Source organism: Sapajus apella, unplaced genomic scaffold (assembly GCF_009761245.1).
Source record: "Sapajus apella isolate SASKATOON/1434 unplaced genomic scaffold, GSC_monkey_1.0 scaffold22, whole genome shotgun sequence".
Classification (NCBI taxonomy): domain Eukaryota; kingdom Metazoa; phylum Chordata; class Mammalia; order Primates; family Cebidae; genus Sapajus; species Sapajus apella.
Genome location: NW_022436962.1, coordinates 18533954 through 18555666, shown reverse-complemented (window position 1 = coordinate 18555666; position 21713 = coordinate 18533954). Strand labels below are relative to the sequence as shown.

At 39.6% G+C, this 21713-nt stretch overlaps 1 protein-coding gene across 2 annotated transcripts in view; it reads left to right on the top strand.

The window, feature by feature from the left end:
- Positions 1 to 21713, top strand: part of USH2A (usherin) — a 763828-nt gene that overhangs the window by 699229 nt on the left and 42886 nt on the right. For both annotated transcript variants that reach the window (XM_032289234.1, XM_032289233.1), the window contains exons 61-62: positions 13740 to 13967; positions 18518 to 20034. In XM_032289234.1, coding sequence (XP_032145125.1) covers positions 13740 to 13967; positions 18518 to 20034 — 1745 coding nt within the window. The remainder of the gene's footprint in view (positions 1 to 13739; positions 13968 to 18517; positions 20035 to 21713) is intronic.

The following is a 21713-nucleotide window of genomic DNA, read 5'->3' as shown; positions in this document are numbered from 1 at the left end:
TCTTCCTTATAAAACCAGTCAAAATGAGTTATCTTCCCTGTAACTAAATATCTTTGACTAGAATACTGATTACTGCCAATTCCCACCTTTATTTAACTGTGGTTGTAAGTTTTAGAATCTGGTAGTTCTATTTTTTATTGGGAAGTACAATTAATTTTTGTATGATCCTAAAATTGCTGAAATCTATAATGGTTTATTTTTAGATTGTGGACCTTTTAGGTAGTTAATAGGCATATGTCTCATGCTTCAAAACACATGTACCTTGAGTTAGGATCGGATGGGACGGGATGAGACGGGATGGGACGGGATAAGCTGTAGTAACAAATACAACTCCAAATCTCACTACCTAAGCAATGAAAGTGGGAAAGTCAAAGGTGGATTTGGCTGCTCTTCTCCATCTTATATCAGTGTCAGATCATGATAGGGGAAGAGCATGCTGCAGAGTTCTGCAAGAAGCTTTTAAGGTCCAGACCCGAAAAGAGCTGACGTTCCTTCTGCCCACATCCCATTGATAAGAATGTCTTACAATCTCTCTATTTAGGTGCAGGGAAGCTGGAGAGAAAAAAAATAAAATAAGTGAACATTTGATGAATTATAAGAATCTCTGCTGCATAACTCTTCTTATTTCCTTATCTTACATTACCTGGAATTACCAGTACAATAATAAATAGAATGCATCTGTCATATTTTTTTGTTATATTAACAGGAAGACTGCTAAAGTTTTATCATTAAGTATGATTTTGCTATATGATTTTAGTAAATACTGTTTATCAAGTAAAAGACAATTTCTTCTATTTTACTTGGCTGAAAGATCTTATCATGAATGAGTGCTGAATTTTGTCTATTGAAATGATTAAATGGAAATCAACTTTTCTAAGGGCTAAATCCTCCAGGGTCCTTGCTATGGACTGAATGCAGCTGCCTACTCCCTTTCCAAACCCATGAAATGAAATCCTAACCCTCGATGTGATGTTATTAGAAAGTGGGGCCTCTGATACGTGATTATGTCATGAGGGCAGAGTCCTCTTGAATGGGATTAGTGCTCTTACAAAAGAACTAATCCTGGAGAGCTTGTTCACCTCTTCCACCATGTGAGGACACCTTGAGAAGACCTCTGTGACCAGAAAGGAGACCCTTACCACACACTGAATCTGCTGGCATCTTGACCTTGAACTTCACAGCCTCCAGAACTGTAAGAGACCAATTTCTGTTCTTTATAAGCCACCTGGTTTATGGTAGTCTGCTGTAGCAACCAAAGAGACCAAGACAGAAATTACAGCATTTTTAAATACACTGTTGCATACTGTTTGCTAATATTTTCCTTATGACATTTTCCTCTAACCTCAAAAGTTATTTTAGTCTATAATCTACATTTCTTGTTATGCTGTTGTTCAGTTTTGATAGTATCCTAATTTTTTATAATGAGTTTGGTGTCTGGCCTATTTTTCCTATATTCTGGAATGCTTTGTACATAATATTGATTATCTATTACATGTAGATTTAATTCAAAGCAATAACAACACAATTCACTGGTAAAACTTCTGGCCCTCGGCCTTTTTTGGAGGAGGAGGCTGGTTCCTGATGATTCAGGGCTTTGTTTGGTTTTATTTTATTTTATAGTTAATCTATTATTGTGTTTCTTTTATTAATTTTTTTCTACAGTTCCCCATTTTATCCACATTTTTATATTTATTATTGTAAACTTGCTCACATTTTTCTATTTCCAAGGATAAACTTATACTATGGGTAAAAAATTAATGCCTGCCATTGTAATCCCCAGACCCTCTGGAAAATGTCATTTTGGGGTCTCCGGCACCAACCTCTCTATGCAAATTTTCTTTCTTTTTTTTTCTTCAGATGGAGTCTTCCTCTATTGCTCAGGCTGGAGTGCAGTGGCACAATCTTGGCTCACTGCATTCTCTGCCTCCTGAGTTCAAGCGATTCTCCTGCCTCAGTCTCCTGAGTAGCTGGGATGACAGGTGTGCCCCACCATGCCGGCTAGTTTTTTTTGTATTTTTAGTAGAGATGGGGTTTTACCATATTGGCCAAGCTGGTCTCAAACTCCTGACCTCATGATCTGCCCACCTCGGCCTCTCACAGTGCTGGAATTTACAGGCTTGAGCCACCATGCCCAGTCACAAATTTTCTATACAATCTATCATTTTATTCTTCATTGGAAAAAGATATTCTCTTTTATCTACCCATCCCCAATGTCAGGGCATATAAGAATGTAATAACTTTATTGTATTATATTTTCCATAGATAAAAGTGAAAAATCAGACTATTATATATCCAGTTTACATGTGTGTGTAAACAAATTTCTAAAGAATAAATAGACTGAAGTCAATAACAAGGAAAATTTTACTATTTATTCCATTATTCAGTACACATTTATTCAGTACCTACTTAGTCTTCATGACAGACGTTTACAAGGAGTGTCGATAAACTTAATGTAAAAGATATTCTTATTTTCATAAGATAGTATGGGCTGAGGTGGGGAGGGAGGGGAGGATGAGGAGGGATAACATGGGAGAAATGCCAGATATAGTATGCACCTAAAGTCAAATAAATTAATTTTTTTAAAAAAGATAGTATGGGCTGGGTGTGGTGGTTCACGCCTGTAATCCCAGCACTTTTGGAGGCTGAGGCGGGTGGATCATCTGTGGTCGGGAGTTCAAGACCAGGATGACCAACATGGAGAAACCCCCTCTCTACTAAAAATACAAAATTAGCTGGGTGTGGTGGTACACACCTGTAATCCCAGCTACTCGGGAGGCTGAGGCAGTAGAATCACTTGAACCCGAAAGACAGAGGTTGTGGTGAGCTGAGATCACGCCATTGCACTCCAGCCTGAGCAAGAATCTCTCTCTCAAAAAAAGGTTAGTATGGCTTTTTTCAAAATGCTTTTGATATATTATCTATACAAGCCAGGATACTATGCATTGAAAATGCCTTATGGGTTACTCATTGATTTATTCATCTATGTATTCATTCATACATTTTAGAAATATTTACCAAATACCAAATATGTAGAAACATTTCCGAAATGCTTATGATAATAGCCATCAAGCTAGTACTTGTTAAATGCTTACTATGAACACGTCAGGTGCTATTCTGAGAGTTAACTCACTAAAGTTTACACAGGTAGGTAATATTGCTATTCCCGTTTTACGTATGAGAACATTGGAGTAAATAAAGGCCAAGATGTAGTCCTAAGGGAAACAGTTCACTTTGCAGTAAGGAGAAAAACAAGTGAACAGATACAATAGAGTACAAGATCCATCGAGTAATAAAGGTGGACCTATGAGTAAATTCAAACCCATTTTTCTCCCTCGAGTAGCCATACTTATGATAAAGAAATTTTAAATGGCTTGTTTTAAACAAATTTAAATTGAAAAGAGTGCGTAGACATGAGTTGGGAATTTGTAATTCGTTTGCAATTCTGGTATTGATGGATTGTTTTATCTTGTACAGGTGAAAGATAAAACGATCTTTTTATGGGCCCTGTGGATCTCAGGCTCAACCACAAAATCAGACCGTTGGAGTAGAGTGCCAGTCACAAGTTTTAGACTATTTAACCCTGAGTCTTTCTAGCAGGCCTGATTTATATTAGAATATTTTATAGTTAACCACAAGTATTTTGTTTGTGTCTGTCAGGAGTAATAAGAATAGAAGTCCTTTCTTGACTGAATTAAAGTTCAAACAAATCTCTGATTCATCTTTATTTGGAGCTGCCACTGAAAGTGGGATATAGTATAGTTAAGCAGTACCCAACATATAGGTCATTAATCTCTTAGGGTTCCAAAAACTCTTGCAGGGGCTCTGCCAGGGAAAAACTATGTTCATACTCATAGTAAGACCTCACATGTCTTTTTCACCCTCATTCACTTCATAAGGGTACAGTGAAGTTTTCCAAAGGCCACATGTTATGTGAGGAGGTTGTCTCTCTTCTGGCTGGTAGTATACATGTTTCAGTATTCTTTTCCTTTAAAAACTTCTCAACTTTAATTTTCAATATGGTGACTATTGATAGATCAGAAACAAAAGCTCTTTGGGATCTTCAGTGGTTTTCAAGTAACAGGGGTCTTGAAACCAAAACACTGGAACCACTAATACAGTTGACAAGTACATTGTAGCTCCATATAGCACAGAAGTAAAATCATAACCCTGTCTCTTGTCAGCAAGAGACTCTAGGTAAGACATTTTAACTTATCTAAGCCTCAGTTTCCTTATGCATAACATTATAAATCTCCTAGCTTCATGCAAAGGTGAAATGGGATAATGCATGGGAAGTACTTTACAGCAAGTCTGATATAGTAGGAGCAACAACTTTGCTCACAGATAATCTACCTTAGAAAGGAGAGACAGGAAAATGGTAAACTGGCTGGGTGCAGTGGCTCACGCCTGTAATCCCAACACTTTGGGAGGCGAGGCAGGTGGATTGCTTCACCCCAGGAGTTTGAGACCAGGCTGGGCAACGTAGTGAGACCTTGTCTCTACAAAAAAAAAAAAAAAAAAAATTAGCTGGGTGTAGGGGCACTTGCTTGTGGTGGCCCAGGAGGCTGAGGTGGGAGGATTGTTTGAGTCTTGGAGACAGAGGTTGCAGTGAGCCAAGATCATGCCACTGTACTCCAGCCTGGGCAACTGAGTGAAACCCTGTCTCAAAAAAAACTAAAAACTAAAAGAAAATGGTAAACAAATAACTTTTGTTACCACAGGGGAGGGGAACTAAATCACTGGGGCATGGGGAGGAGATGGGGAACTTTTCATTGATACGGCACCCTTCCCTTAGAAGATCCAGTTTATCAAAAGTAATAATGTAGGTAAAACCTTTAAAATTTTTAAATAATTTTCCTGCTCCTCATAGATATAGCCTGGTAGTTTACATACCACTTCATTTTTTATGAAGTATTGTTGTTGCAAATTTATCTATGCAAAGAGCTAAGCATGCAGTGATTGTTGCTCTGGGTATATGTTGAAGCCCTAACCCCCAAAGTGACTGTATTTGGAGATAGGGCCTTTAGGAAGGCAATCAAGCTTAAGTGACATCATAGGGGTGGGACCCTTCTTCTAATAACGTTCTTATTAGAAGAAGAGACGGCGGTGCACTTGGTGGCCCCCACCTATAATCCCAGCACCTTGGGAGGCCGAGGCAGGTGGATCACCTGAGGTCAGGAATTCAAGACTAGCCTGGCAAATGTGGTGAAACTCCATCTCTACTAAAAATACAAAAAATTAGCCGGTCGTGGTGGTGCATGCCTGTAATCTCAGCTACTCAGGAGGCTGAGGCAGAAGAATCGCTTGAACCTGGGAGGCAGAGGTTTCAGTGAGCCAAGGTCACACCACTGCACTCCAGCCTGGTGAAAAAGCAAGACTCCATCTCAAAGAAAAAACAGGAAGAAGAGGAGACACTAGAGATATCGTTCCCTCTGCATGCACACAAAGATGACAAGTGGGAACATATCCAGAAGACAGCTGTTTAAGAGCCAACCAGAAGCCAACCTTGAAGGCACCTTGACCTTAGACTTCTAACCTCAAGAATTGCAAGAAAATGAACTTCTGTGTTTAAGGCAATTCAGTCAGTGGTTTTGTGCTATGGCAGCCCAAGTAAACCAATGCAATGGTCTCCGTATATTTGTCACACAGCAGCCCGAATGATTTCTTTAAAACCTAGATCAAGTTGCTTATGGGCCTCCGATAGTTTTCCACTGAAATTGGAATCAGACTCGAACTCTTCACGTTGGCCTCCAGGATTGACACTCTCTGGCTCCTGCTCATCCCTTTGACCTTGGGCCTTTCTCCTCTCGCTCACCAGGCTTGGTCACACTAGCTCCTTTCTGTGAACCAAAACACCGAGTCTGTTCCCATCTTAGAGCTTCTGTTCTGCTCTTGCTTTTGCTCAAAAGTTTCCCCCTGGATTTTTCATGCAGCTGGTGTTTTTCAGCACTCTTGCCTAAATGTAAACTTCCTCAAGGACCTTTCCTACCCTCCCTTGTTAAATCAAGAATTTTATTCACACTTCCCCACCATCTAAGCCCAAACACTAGTGCACCACTCTACCTGTTCCCTTCATAATTTACCACAATTTCCAATTCTCTCTTTCTCTCTCTCTGTCTGGATATATCTCTCTCTCTTTCTCTTGCTCTCTGTTTATATATTGTCCATTTGTCCTGGTTATAATGTAAAACTCAGGACAGTAATGACCTTGCCTCCCTTGCTTTCTTCTTCTAATCCTCAGAGATTAGGAGCATGCCTAGTATAGAAGATGCTCTCAGTACGTATGTGTTTAATCAAGGTTTAAATAAATACAAAGCTATGGCCAAAATGAAAATTTTTATGTGAGTTTTAGTACAATTTTGCTAGTATTTTCATGGAATAGATTATCAGAGTGAAATCGCTGGGTCACAGAGTGTGCATATTTTTAATTTTGATAGATCAGAAGTACTACTTTTTAATATTTAGTGTGACTGATTTGCCACTTTAAAATTTAATTATCACAAATTTAATTTTTTTCCCTCTTCTTCTTTGAAAAATGAGGCATTTCAAAACCATTTCCCCCAATGTTTTTATGGTAACGGAAGCATCACTGCTCATTTTGCAAGAACTCTAGCTTTTGCTTTATAGGTTAAATTGATATAGCCAATTTGTCTATAAAAAAAAGTCTGTGAATTGAGTCTTCTTTTGAATTGACCCCTCCATTACAAAATAAATGATGAATTCTAAAGAGAGAGAAATAAAAAACCTTCTCCCTTTTCACATATCATTCTTCTTTTCAGAGTGTAGAGAGTTGTTGAAGTAAAAGCATTAAAGTGTTCCCAGTGTTAATATGTGGATCCTGCAAGCTGAACACATTAAGTTTGAAATTTACAATTGTTATAACAATTGGCCCCTGACTAATCCATTAGGCTACAGCATTAGCTAGAACCCAGAGCTAGGAATGCTTTAACACTTATGTGTACATTTAAGTTGGCCTCATTGTTACCCAGTCGTCAGTAGTATCCTTAACATTTCCAGCTGCCTCTTCACTGTTTGATATGTACAAGGGGCTGGGGCAAAAGTGTAGAGGGAGCCACTGAAACCTGTCCCCAGTATCAGGGAAAAAACACAATTCAGGAACGCGTGGTTCTGATAGTGGGTTAGGACAGAAAATAGTAAAACTGGTTTTAATGCCATTCAGTTATTATAGTCCCACCTCAACTGAAATCAAAAGAAAAATCCTTGTGTCTAAAGAATAATTACACAGTTTGAAATAGAGTGAACATTCCATAAAGAAATTTTTAAATCCTTTTTCTAAGAAAATGCTCTCCTATTACCTTGTGCAAATGGCAATCTATACTTATTGGCTGAATAATAATTAAGGGAATTAATTAATTAATTCCTGGCAGATTTATTATTTCATTAGTCACTGACCATGATCTACACCACGATAGGGTGAAATTTAAAAGTTCTTCCATTATTCCTTCAAATTGCATTGTAGAGCTCTTCACATATAATTAGTTCTTTTTTTTTTTTTTTGCCTAATGTTACCTATTGTTTCCTTACAAATGCAATTCAAAAACTTTAGGCTGTGAATGTGACATTCACAGCCCTCTTCAGTCTTACCACAATCCACTTTCCAGCCACAAGCCCCACTATTCCCCTGCAACCACCACACTTCCACTCCGTTGAACTGCCACCCAGGTATCTCCTGAACTTTATTCTGTTCCTTCTTCTAATCCCACATCTGTTTTCTTCTACTCAAATTCTACATCTTTCCTGGCCTGAATCAAATGCCACATCTCAATGAAATCTTCCCCAAGTCCTCACCGCCTTTCTTCTGAATTACAAGTATCTCCTCAGTATTTCTCTGGCACTTACTATAGCACTGCATTGTGTGAACTGAACTGTGTGTATCTATGTATATTATTGGTTTGCTCTATTAGATTATAAGTTCCTCAGAGTCAAGAGTCTGCATTACCCATCTTGTGTCTCCCATTGCAACTTTATAGAGTCTTTTGCATAAACGATGCTCAAAAATGTTTAAAGAAGTAAACCAGCTGCTGAGAAACAATGCTGAAAGTTTGCACTGAGCATTTTGACAGCTGTGTCATAATAGTGATGCTGCCTAGCACATACATGCTCTTCTTGAACACTAAACAATAGACCACGGCCCTAAAGGGTATTTTGTTCTACCTTTTTTGCATCGTGAATTGATCTTTGATTCCAGAGCAACTCTACATGTATGTGTGTGCTATCAAAATAAATCTCTTCTTTGTCCCACCAGCTTAGATATATTCAGGTGAAGCATGCATGTCAAATCCGTGAAAATGTTTTGCATCGTGAATTGATCTTTGATTCCAGAGCAACTCTACATGTATGTGTGTAATCTCAGCTACTCAGGAGACTGAGGCACGAGAATCACTTGAACCCAGGAGGCAGAGGTTGCAGTGAGCCAAGATGGCACCATTGCACTCCAGCCTGAATGACAAGAGTGAAGCTCTGTCTCAAAAAAAGAAAAAAAAAGACTGATTTGAATTTTGCAGAATAGTATTAGATATAAATATATTGATCAACTTTGGGGGAACTCAAAGGTTAACTTTATAAATGAAAGGAAAAATAGTCCTGCAGAATGCCTCAAATTATCTGGCTTTCAGAAATCTAGAAACCTATTTTGTGTTGATTTGTCAGCATTACAGTGTACAAAAGTCATCCAATTGCCTGGGTGTACTCTCTCCAAAGTCATGGCTTTTAGGTAACAGTTGACGGGAGCTCAAACTGCTTCTCACATTTTATTTGTATCTAAATCAGAAACTCTAGGTCTCGGCTACAATCATTCCTCTATCATTAAGACAAGATAAAATATAATTTATGATAAAGTATCTGGGCAGTTCAACTTAAGAATACAGAGGTTAATATACTTAAATCTAGACTCCTCTCAAATTATCTTTGTGCAAAAAGGTGAATTTTGGATGTGACTTACTCTCCTGTTCTTGGTATTCATGATAACTAAGGAGGCAAGGGAACCCTGTCACTTGGTCAGGATGCAGAAGCCAAAACTCATCTATTTCAGGATAAGGAACCCAGAATAAGGGAGAATCATAAATGAAAGACAAAGGCAGAAGAAATCCCACTGGCTTAGAATGAACGTGATGGTGACCAGGAAGATTAACCCTTTCCAAAATGTAATGCACACACATAATACTCTATTGATGAATACAGCAGTGCCTATACATCGCTGTTTTGGTTCATTACTGGGAGCAGGGTAAAAAGATTCCTAAGGGCTACGGTAAGTGAGCTTAGTGAAAATGCACCACAAAGACCAGAGGGAAAGCTCTGGAAACTGCTGGATCATCAGATCAATAGACTCAAAGATGACTAAGTTGGGAAGCTTTATGCAGTTTAAACATTTGTGCAGGGAGTATCCCCACACAGCCTTTTATTGACAGCTACAGATCAATGGTAATTTTTGATCATTTTCAACCTACATAAACCTATTGACCCCATGGCCACCTTTGGGGCACTTCAAGTCGTCAAAAATAATCAGAGGAGATGGTGTAAAATTGTCAGACTACTGAAGACTCCAAGCAGTTTCATATGTCCCCAGGAGCTGAGTCAAGAGGTTAAAATATAGTTCAAATTGCCAGCAGAACCTCAACTGGCAGAATGTTCCAGAGAGTCTTGTCTTTAAGTCTCATAAAATGAGGCACTAATTTGTATCCAAACTCTGACCTCCATGCATATAATTTACAGGGAAAAAAAGAGGCTGAATCCCATTGAAGATATTAGGTTGCAAAGAATGGATTATTCCTAGTAAAATAGTTCTTCCTGTTTCTCTTTGTTGAGTCATTCTCTTCCTCTGCTGCCTAACAAAAGTAGCTGATATGGTTGCAGAATTATGTACAATATGGATGGGGACATAGAATGAACAGAGACAAAATGGAAACAAGGGCAAGGTTGGCAGCCCAGAAGTCAGGGATAACAAAAAAGGTAGTTAAAAAAAATCATTAGGAAGAGTGGGAAGGAAAGAGCAAAATAATGGCAATGAAGGGGAAGAAGTAAGAGTATTGAATTAAGATAATCTCCATAGAGGAAAAGGAGTGAGGGAGGAAGGAAAGGTTGAGAAAGGAACGAGAAAGGAAGGGAAGGAAGAAAGGTGAAGCAAAGGAGTGAAAGGAAGGAAAATCGTTTTCAATGATGACTTTTCCTAGTAAGTGGGACAGAATGCTGCATCTCCAAAGGAAGGAATTGAACCCAAAACATCTAAGATCCACAATGCTCAAACAAATATCCTGAATTTAAGAAAAATAACAAGTAACTGAGTAAGTAAATGAGAGACAACCCAATCCACAGAGTGAACTGCATCCACATTCTGCATCAGGATTCTAAAATAGTCAATTTTGGTATTGGAAATTCATTCAGGAGAGAATAATATAAATTATTTCCTAAAATGTCAAAGAATAAATTGGTAAGGATTGTCTTGCCATTTTTATGTTTTCTTCATTTTTTAATACAGCTTTTACTAAACATTGACAAAAACTATGGCTATTAATGAGATTTATTTAAGGAGTCTATATGTGTTGTGTGTGCGTGTGTCTGTGTGTGTGTCTGTGTGTGTATGTGTACATACGTAACTCTTCAGGAATAACAAATTAGCCAGATCCAGTGGCTCACACCTGTAATCCCAGCACTTTTGAGCAGCCAAGGCAAAAGGATTGCTTGAGCTAGAGAGTTGGAGACCAGCCTGGGCAACATAGTGATGCCCAATCTCTAGAAAGAAAAAAAAAAGAACGAACAAAAAGAAACCTTTTCTAATTAGCCACACATGGTGGCACATGCCTGTAGTCCCGGCTACTCAGGAAGCTGAGGCAGGAGAATCACTTGAGCCCAGGGGTTCAAGGCTGCAGCAAGCCATGATCATGCCACTACACTCCAGCCTAAGCAAAAGAGCCAATAAATATTAATTAATTAATAACAAATTAATGTAATGTGAGAACTTGTCCTCAGTATAATTTCATGACACAAAAATTCTCTTTTAAATTCCAACATGCAATTATTTCTCTTTTTTTAGGATACATGTAGACCAGGTTAAACAAAACAACTGTTGTAATCACCCTTTGTAGGAGTATATCCCTAAACATTTCCTGTGCCAGGCATGCACGAACTTCAACTTGCGACCTGCAGGCCATATTTCTATATTAGCTGGTGGAGGTTTTGAAGCCAGGGCATTCTGAATACTTCTGCTTTCAAGGATCTGAGCCATAAATGTTTATTAAAAGAATCTATAATGAAATCAGTTTTGTTATTTTCTTAATGGTTGCCTGGAGTGTGTTGGATGACTGAATGCCAGTTGTTAATCATTAAGTACTCGTGTTACCAAAAGTGTTTGATAGTATTGCCATCTAGGGGCTGAATGAAATTCTCAGCTCTGAAATAAACTATAATTGAGCAGGTGCAGCTATTGACAATATACATATGTTTTTGCTTTATAGCCCACATGCTTTTCATGTTTCTTATGACAAAAGCTTATGAAAAAATGTCCCCCAGCAGCCCACCTTTTTTATATATAATCTGTTAGAGGTGATTACTATTTGCTTAGGAGCGTATGGTTTTTTGGCATCTATTACTGAATATTCTGAACAAAGAATTATTCTTTTTTGCATTATTAATCTTGCCCATGTTTGCCCTATTCCCACAGAAAAGGAATCATTTATCAGAAAAGAATGTTTGTAATTGGGACTTGTAGCATCTTCAGATTTAATATTCATTATGGTCATTCTAGTTCTGTGCTATATTTATCTAAAAGGCCAATCCAATGTTGTGGAGAAATAACTTTTTAAATATTTATGATCTAACTTTTAATATTTTAAAAAAGAGAAATTAGTATTTCTGTAAAATTTGTTTCAGAGTCTGGTTGCTCAGCAAATGTTTAAATATTAAAAGATTTCAAGAGGTTAGCATGTAATATCATAATGGGACTTATTGAAATAGGAAAATTGACTTTACAAGTTTTTGATGTGTAAAGGAAATTGTATTTTCTCTGCCTATGTTTAACACATAACAAGAAATATTAACACAGTTAAAATGTATAGCCAATAATGTCAGAAAACAAAACCAAAAACTATTTCTACATTGTTTTGTTTTTGTCTAACCAGTTTGTTTGGAAAACAATTCTGTTTCATTTTGTCATCTCGTTTTAGATTTTATCCAAAATGATATTTGGATATCCCCAAATTAAGGAGGATTTCCTTATACATAATTTTGTCTGATGTTCTTGGGTACCTACTTTCAGAAAAAACTTCCACTACTCCACTTCACATTCCTCCTCACTTGCTCACCAAGAATATAAGATAATTGAAAACCATCTATCACATTCAAACATCTAATAAACCAAAGCAGATCATCGATTGTAAACATCCTACTAACCCAGTCAAAATTTTCTCATATTTCTTACATCCATTGGGTATGGTACATAACAGAAAATGCCAATCGTGTGTGTGTGTGTGTGTATACCTATGCACACATTACTACCCTACTTGCAGACGTAATTCGTACTTTAAAAAGATATTCTTTTAGTCCAGATGTGGAAAGAGTACCCCAGGGCCTTTAGAAACATTAGGATTCTTAGCTCCAGTTTAGTCATGCCAAATATGTTAAATGTTGCTCTCTAAGCAGAAAAACAAACAAACAAAAAATCCTAATTTGGCTATCTCTTTTTTCTTTTCCTTTAAATCAGCAAAGACCAAATTCTCCAAGCCTAGCTAACAATTACTTTTGGTAGGTTTCATAGTTTTGGTTATGGTGCTTTTAACAATAAAATATGCTGGGCGCAGTGGCTCAAGCCTGTAATCCCAGCACTTTGGGAGGCCGAGGCGGGTGGATCGCGAGGTCAAGAGATCGAGACCATCCTGGTCAACACGGTGAAACCCCGTCTCTACTAAAAATACAAAACATTAGCTGGGCATGGTGGCGCGTGCCTGTAATCCCAGCTACTCAGGAAGCTGAGGCAGGAGAATTGCGTGAACCCAGGAGGCGGAGGTTGCGGTGAGCCGAGATCGCGCCATTGCACTCCAGCCTGGGTAACGAGCGAAACTCCGTCCCAAAAAAAAAACAAAAAAAAAAAAAAAAAAAAAAAAATTTAATTAAATAATTTAATTAATAGTAGACTTTTCTAAGGGTGTTTGTATACCTATAGTTGAATTGGCTTGTTACTGTTTTCTCGTGTTGATTTGTTTTATTGAATTCGTGAGATATATACACACTCCAAAAGAATGGGAGAAGGAGACTGGGAAGATGCGGAGTCTTAGGTAATTAGATAGTGTTGGGGATTTGGAAACCAGGAGTGTTCAGGTTAAATCTCCAAACCCTTAATGTTAGCCTGGTGGGCAATTATCCCAGTCTCTGACATGCAACTCGGTACCACTGATTTCCATTTTGAGCTGGATGCAGCACTGATCTGAAGCATCATAGGTTTCATATATATCTTACACCCTTTGGGTTGCAAGATTGGAAAAATCAAGAATACTATCTGATCAACTTTCTGAGTGTCTAAAATCTTACAACATTGGATAATATATTCAGGGTATCAACAAGAACAAGAAAAAATGCATTGTTTTGTTAATGATAGTTCAAAACTCTGCTATGGCGTTTGCACTGCTGTTGCCCATGTGCTTTGGCCATGAGGTTCAGAGAATTACCTTCCAGTGATACTGTCAGTTTCTAAACAACAATAAAAAATGTTTAACCTGTTAACTTTCTTACAGGGAACAAGCCATCAAGCCCACCTGTTCGGACTAGAACCATTCACAACATATCACGTTGGTGTTGTGGCTGCAAACTATGCAGGAGAAATTTTAAGCCCCTGGACTCCGATTCAAACCTTAGAATCTTCCCCGAGTGGACTGAGAAACTTTATCGTAGAACAGAAAGAGAATGGCCGGGCATTGCTGCTACAGTGGTCAGAGCCTATGAGAACCAATGGTGTGATTAAGGTAATGTCTACCCTGCGTAAGAAATTATGTTTGGTGTTCTCCACATAAATAGATGAGCCCTGACATGCCATCCGGTCACTGTGGGAAAACTCCCTTCACAGCCTGTTTAATTCTTCTTGATAGCTCCTCCAGGCACTTAGATCAGAGAAAACTAGCTCAAATGTGTGATGCTTCCTATGAACCCAACACGGGGCTAATTGCTCTCCATGGATTATCTCGTTTAATCCTCACATCAACCCTGCTAGGTGGGTACCACTAAACCTCATGAGGCATATGCAGGCTAAATAACTACCCAAGCCTACACTGTAAGTAATAGAGTTGGGATTTGGAGCCAGGAACTCACATCAGAACTGAACTCTAAATGACTGTGTTCTTAACTGCCTCCTGAATTACCCTTCTCAGTTATTTGCTTAAGACTTGCCTAATTTATGCTTCAAACAAAGCTTACCAAGCAAGCCACAGGTGTCTGCTAACTTCCCAACTTCTGTGTGTAGCCATGAGAAACAGTCTTATAAATGTCATATACGTATCTCAAGCTCAGCCAGCCTGTGAGTACAGGGGAGATGGTATTTTCATGAATAGCCTGCATTTTGATGCTTTGAACCTTCAGCCACAGCCCTCATCTACCTCTCTGATGTTCCTCCCCAACGATGGTGGCAGACATACCTGTCAGTTCATGCTACTGCCTTTACCTCCAGTCTCTCCTGGCCCTGGCACATCCCTTAGGCCCTCATCAACTACTTTCTGCAGGCTGGGGCTACCTTTTCGTTGCCACTGTACCCTTTTCTTTGCTTCTCCTTCTCCAGGAGGCAAAGACTCCCACATTAATTCCACATCACAGGGTTGAGACTAAGCTGTTACTTTTAATAAGGCCTCTCTGAAAACCCTAAGACAGGGATGACAGCAGGAGATTACGTGCAGCAATAACTGAGAGCTGTAACTAGAGCTCACAGGCCCGGGTCCATCCTGCGGGCCTCTCTGTGGGCTGCCTCTCTGCCTAGCTCCAAGGCCTGCTGCCAGTAGCAGTAGCACGCTGCTTCCCACCAGCCTGCCTGCATGTGGACAGCAGCCAGAATTCTGCCCCCTGGGGCAAGAGGCTTGAGCCTTAGGATTCATGACCTTAAAATCTAAATCACGGCTCCAAGGTCCCCATCAGAGAAGAAAGCTCCTTCCCTCAAACCACGTCTTCTTGTGGGTATTTGTTTCCCATGACAGCATCTGCTTCTTTCTGGCATGATTGACAATAAGAATATTGACCCCTTGGATCTTTATTTTGCATTTCACCAAATATTTGCTTGATATTTGGTGAAATGCTTCTACTAAGTACCATATACTTATTCAACAGTGAACAAGACAGTCAAGATCCCTTGTGTTACAAACCGTGTGTGTGTGTGTGTGTGTGTGTAAATGTGGCAGAGTATATGAATGTTGGGTGTACAGAAAAACAAACAATAAGCTAGTAAATAAATAAGCAAGGGAATTACAGAGAGTGATGAATACTATAAAGAAAATTAAATAGAATAATGTAATTGTGCCTGCTGAGGCCATTTTAGAATGGAATATCATTTGAATCAAGTTGACATTTGAGCTGAGTCCTGAATGACAAGACAGAGTCAGTCATGTGAAGATACGGGGGCAAAATGTTCCAGACAAAATGAACAGCAAATGCAAGGCCTGAAGCCAGGAATTAACTTGGTGTGTTCAAGAAAAGAGAAGAAAGATAGTGTGTATGAAGTATTTGGGGAAAAGAAAGATGGCACTAGAAGAGGTTGGAGGGACTGGCAGGAGACAGATTGTGCCTAACTTTGTAGGCTGTGGTAGAGTTTAGAATTTGTTCCACGTGCAATGAAAAATTACTGAAGGCTTTAAGCAAAGAAACATCATGACCAAATTTATGTTTTTAAAAATCAATCTGGCTACCCTGTGGAAAATGGACTACATAAGGACCAATAGAGTTTGAGAACTATAGATGTCAAAGTAGAATATGGATTTTACTTTGGTAGATGGTGGCTCAAATGAGAGTGGCAGTTGTGAGTCATGAACTATGGGTGAATTGAAGATACATTCAGAAGTCGGAGATGACAAAATGTGTGAATGAGCTGAATGAAAGACGTGAAGGAAAAGGAGCACTTTGGGATGACTTTTGGGTTTAGGCTTTGGGCTATTGATGAGGGAGGGGAGACTGGAAGATGAACAAGTTTGAGGGGGCAAGTCGATAGTGTGAGGTGCAAGTCTAAAACTCCTGAGAGAGTTCCTCACTGAGATCAATGATCGGAATACCTTCCGAACCTCTGTTAGCAGGTGGATGTTATTTAAACCCACGGTGCCAGAGGAGATCAGCTATGGAGCGAATGTAACTCAACCTGTTGAGGGTCTGGGATCAAGCCCTGAGGCATAAATGTGGGGGTCAAGAGGAGGAAAGAGAGCCAGCAAAGACTGAGAAGAGGGAACTAGGCTAGAAGGAAAAGTACTGAGCGGAGTGTCCAAAAACTGAAATATGCCAAAATGCTGCCGAGCGCACAAGTAAAATGAGGGCAGAGAAGCCACCGTGAGTGTGGGAGTGGGAGGTCACTGAGAGCTTGACAAGCAGATTGAGTGGTAGCATGGGAAGCCTGGTTGGCATGGCTGGTTGAGGCGAAAATGGCAAGGGAGGAAATGAGGACAGCAACTCATTAAAGCCATTTAGATGAAAAGCAGAGAAATGGAGCAATAGGTGGATACTGCGGCACGGGGAAGTTTTATTAAAATCATTGAAAAAATACTAGAGTACCTGTAAACATGAATGGAAATAACCGGTAGAGAGAAATAAACTAGTGACGTAGGAGAATATGAGAATAATGGCAGTGGTAAAGTCATTGGGAAGGAAGAAGGGATGGGATACAGCACTCAGGTGGCCTTTAATAAGGACAGAGATATTTCATTCATAGCAAAAAAGGAAAGACAAATCATGTAAGTCTAGATTCACAGGGATACAGCGGTCAGAATATATAACATGGAAGCATGCTTCTCTAACTGCTTCTATTTTCATGAAGTATGTGGTTATGTCAACAACCAATGTTGAGAGAGAGAAGAGGGTATTGGTGGTTGAGGAAAGGAGGAAATATGAAAGAATCACCTGGGAAAATGAGAGAGGAACCACATGTTGGAATAAAATAGGATTACAAATTTGTAATCGCCTATTTTAAATGTATGGTTAGAAGTTTAAAATGAGACCAGTAAAAATGTTTTGGTGTTTCTCTACAAAGACATTTCAGAGCTTAGGTATAGAGGGAAAGCTAAATTTTACACTAGTTAGAGATTTGCTAGGTGACTATTAGGGCATCAAGAGGTGCTGAGGTGTCACAGAGGCTGCAAGCTAATTATGGAACCTAAGCTCCCTTCAGAAGATATGGCAGTCCCCTTTCCTCATGGGGGTGGTCTTGCCGTGGATCCTCAACAAGAAAAATCACAACAACATATAATATTCCAACATAAAGAGATTATCAAAAGTCTAGGCTGTATAATCTTAGAAAAAAAGTGAAGTATATTAACAATTCAGTCTAAATTAAGCTTTCCCAAGAACCACTCCTGGGAGTGTTTCAAGGGTGTGCTTCCAAGGGCTGTAAAATGTGCCCTGTCCCCTCTTGAGAGTCACTGTGATAGGGAGTCATCTGTAAGAGTGTGTCATCTCTCTCAGGTTCGTTGAAGCAGGAAAAGGGTGGGAAATCACTGTTCAAAAACACCTGCATTCAGATTAAGTTACTTCCCATCTTTCAAAAAAAAATGTATAATACAGGGTTGAAAACTTGCTTTACATTTGTACAATATAATAAGCACTCAGGTGTTTTTTCCCAGAACAAGAGTACTTTGCCCACAAAGGAGCAATCAATTCTTCCGTGGCCTGCAAGAGAAAACAGGGTGTTTTATTTTCCAACTCCTAGTTGTAAAGGTTTACATATATATATATATATATATATATATATGTGTGTGTGTGTGTGTGTGTGTGTGTGTATATATATATATATATATATATGTATGTACATGCATATATTTGTATGGATATTTGTACTTATATATAAAATATAGGTGTCGGTGTGCCTAAACACACACACACTTACACACTTTCGGCCCTGGCACTCTGTAAGAACAAATGATTAAGTATTGTAATTCTATTTCACAGCAAATGGCTTGGAAGGTAGACCCTACTTACTCTAGTCTGTGTGAGATCAGACGCAGCTCGTATCTATAAAAAAGGACATTTGAATGCTATTCTCTACTTTAAAAAAAAAATACAAGTAGGAGAAACCTCGTGAGTACCATTTAAGTCAAAATATCAGGTTCAATGGCCCTTTGCTTTGGGGGAAAACAACAGCAAAGAAAAACGTTGTTATCTCTCGGTGGGCCTTATATTAACTGAAAAAGATCACACCTCCCCAATTGATATCAGAATACTTCTAAATTAGGGTCATCAAAATAAGGAATAGGAGGGTAAAGGTTAAAAAGGGGCTAAATGACTACACAAAGAAATCACATGCTGCAAGTTACCCCTTTTGCTTCTGTTCCTTCTGTAGACATACAACATCTTCAGTGACGGGCTCCTGGAGTACGCTGGTTTAAATCGTCAGTTTCTCTTCCGCCGCCTGGATCCTTTCACTCTCTACACGCTGACCCTGGAGGCCTGCACCAGAGCAGGCTGTGCACACTCGGCACCCCAGCCCCTGTGGACAGATGAAGCCCCTCCAGACTCTCAGTTGGCTCCTACTGTCCAGTCTGTGAAGTCCACCAGTGTTGAGCTGAGCTGGTCTGAGCCTGTTAACCCAAATGGAAAAATAATTCGCTATGAAGTGATTCGCAGATGCTTTGAAGGGAAAGCTTGGGGAAATCAGACAATCCAGGCCGATGAGAAAATTGTTTTCACAGAATATAACACTGAAAGGAATACATTTATGTATAGTGACACAGGTTTGCAGCCATGGACGCAGTGTGAATATAAAATCAATGCTTGGAATTCAGCCGGGCATACCTATAGCTCTTGGAATGCGGTGAGGACATTGCAAGCACCTCCAGAAGGTCTCTCTCCACCTGAGATATCCTATGTATCTATGAATCCCCACAAGCTGCTGATTTCCTGGATCCCACCAGAACAGCCTAATGGTATTATCCAGTCCTATAGGCTTCAAAGGAATGAAATGCTCTATCCTTTCAGCTTTGATGCTGTGACTTTCAATTACACTGATGAAGAGCTTCTTCCTTTTTCCACCTATAGCTATGCACTCCAAGCCTGCACAAGTGGAGGCTGCTCCACCAGCAAACCCATCAGCATCACAACTCTGGAGGCTGCTCCATCAGGAGTCAGCCCTCCAGATCTTTGGGCCGTCAGTGCCACTCAAGTAAATGTGTGTTGGTCACCACCCACAGTACAAAATGGAAAGATCACTAAATATTTAATTATATATGGTAATAAGGAGTCTCTTGCTGGCCAGGGCCTGTGCCTGCTGGTTTCCAACCTGCAGCCTTACACTCAGTATAACTTCTCCCTTGTAGCCTGCACGAATGGAGGTTGCACAGCTAGTGTGTCAAAATCTGCCTGGACAATGGAGGCCCTGCCAGAGAACATGGACTCTCCAACATTGCAAGTCACAGGCTCGGAATCAATAGAAATCACCTGGAAACCTCCAAGAAACCCAAATGGCCAGATCAGAAGTTACGAACTTAGAAGGGATGGAACCATTGTGTATACAGGCTTGGAAACTCGCTATCACGATTTTACTCTCACCCCAGGTGTGGAGTATAGCTACACAGTAACTGCCAACAACAGCCAAGGGGGAATTTTAAGTCCTCTTGTCAAAGATCGAACCAGCCCCTCAGCACCCTCAGGGATGGAACCTCCAAAATTGCAAGCCAAGGGCCCTCAGGAGATCTTAGTGAATTGGGACCCTCCAGTGAGAACAAATGGCGATATCATCAACTATACTCTCTTCATCCGCGAACTGTTTGAAAGAGAAACTCAAATCATACACATAAACACAACTCATAATTCTTTTGGTACGCAGTCATACATAGTAAACCAGCTGAAGCCATTTCACAGGTAAGTAGTCATGTCTCAGTTTTCTGAGAGTCAGCCACTGACCTTTCTATTGCCTGAGCCTTTGGTCAGTTCTAATGAAGACTAAAAATGGGAAGCATGGTGTCCCCAACCTCCCTCCACCTAAACATGCATAGTAGACAAAGCGCATCCTCATTAAAGCAACGCTTATTTTCGTAACCTCCAGAGAGCAGAATTCTTGCAGGCGATATTTTGAGAGTCAGTTTTTCAGAAAGGTTTCCAACGCATCCTCATGTCTGAAATAAGTAGAATGGAGATGAGGTTAATCCCCCTGGAAATATGCAGGTCCCTGGACAGTTCTGACAGCTCCAATAGGGTCATCTGACCAGGGTGTGAGAAAATGATGTATATTTTAAGGTTAAAAAGTGTCTATCAGCCAGGCACTCATGCCTATAATCCCAGCACTTCGGGAAGCCAAGGTGGGTGGATCTCCTGAGGTCAGGATTTCCAGACCAGCCTAGCCAACAGTGAAACCCTGTCTCTACTAAAAATACAAAAAGTAACCAGGCATGGTGGCAGGCACCTGTAATCCCAGATACTTGGGAGGCTGAGGCAGGAGAATCACTTGAATCCTGGAGGGGGAGGTTGCAGTGAGCTGAGATTGTGCCACTGCACTCCAGCCTGGGCAACAAGAGCTAGACTTTGTCTCAAAAAAAAAAAAAAGAAAAAAAAAAAAGTGCCAATCAGTGAGTGCTATGACCAGCCAGAGTTAGAATAAAACAAGATTTGGTTTAAATTTGTTTAAAACAAAATTTGTTTTGTGAAGAGCCTTCTTATCAAATCCAGCACTTCTTCCAGGAATAATAAGGCTTCTCTGACTATTTTCTTATGATTTCTCAGGACAGTGCCACTTTGCTAGCTCCTGTTTTCCTATCGGTTCCATCTGGGCTCTGTGACATGCATGGAAGTGTGTTTTCTGCACACAAAAGATTCTTCCCCATAGCTTAAAGAAAATTGTTTGGCATTGTTCCCCATCACATTTTAAGTAACTTACATCCCCAGAGAGAAGGGTAATAAAAGACATTTTATGCTTAAAATTTAGTAAATGAAAAGAATCACTTAAAAAAATTAAAGGCTGAAAGAGTGTTGATTTCCAACTACCTTAGGTAAAATTTAGCTATTATCGTAATCTAGTGATGTGTAGATTAGATTCTCCTATAATTATCTCTGATATATAGCGCTGTTTAAATGAAACATTCATGGTCTTATGCATCTACTCATGACAATTATTTAGGGTCATATTAAATATTAAACAGTAATTAAAACTTCCTCAGGTATCCTCCACAGCTAATCCACATGCTATGTGAGCTGGCTTTTATATTACCTTACACTGATTCAGGACATAAAAAAGGCCAACTGTAGCTGCAGAGCTGTATACTCTACACTGGCTTCCTCTACTTTTCTGCACCTCCTCCTTTCAAAAATCGTATCAATTTGCTCCCCTTTGAAACTCTTAATCAAAAAATCTTCTAGAGAAGAAACAGTTTGTCCAGAGATGAGAGGAATGCTTTTTCCTGGCTGGAAGAAAGTTTGATTTATCTGATAAATTGCAATGATATTTAAGAATATGAGAGAGATCTCATTATTCACTCTAACTGAATCTATAAGTGACATTGACATAAAACAGAATATCATTTCCCTATGAAGTTGGAGTTCACGTG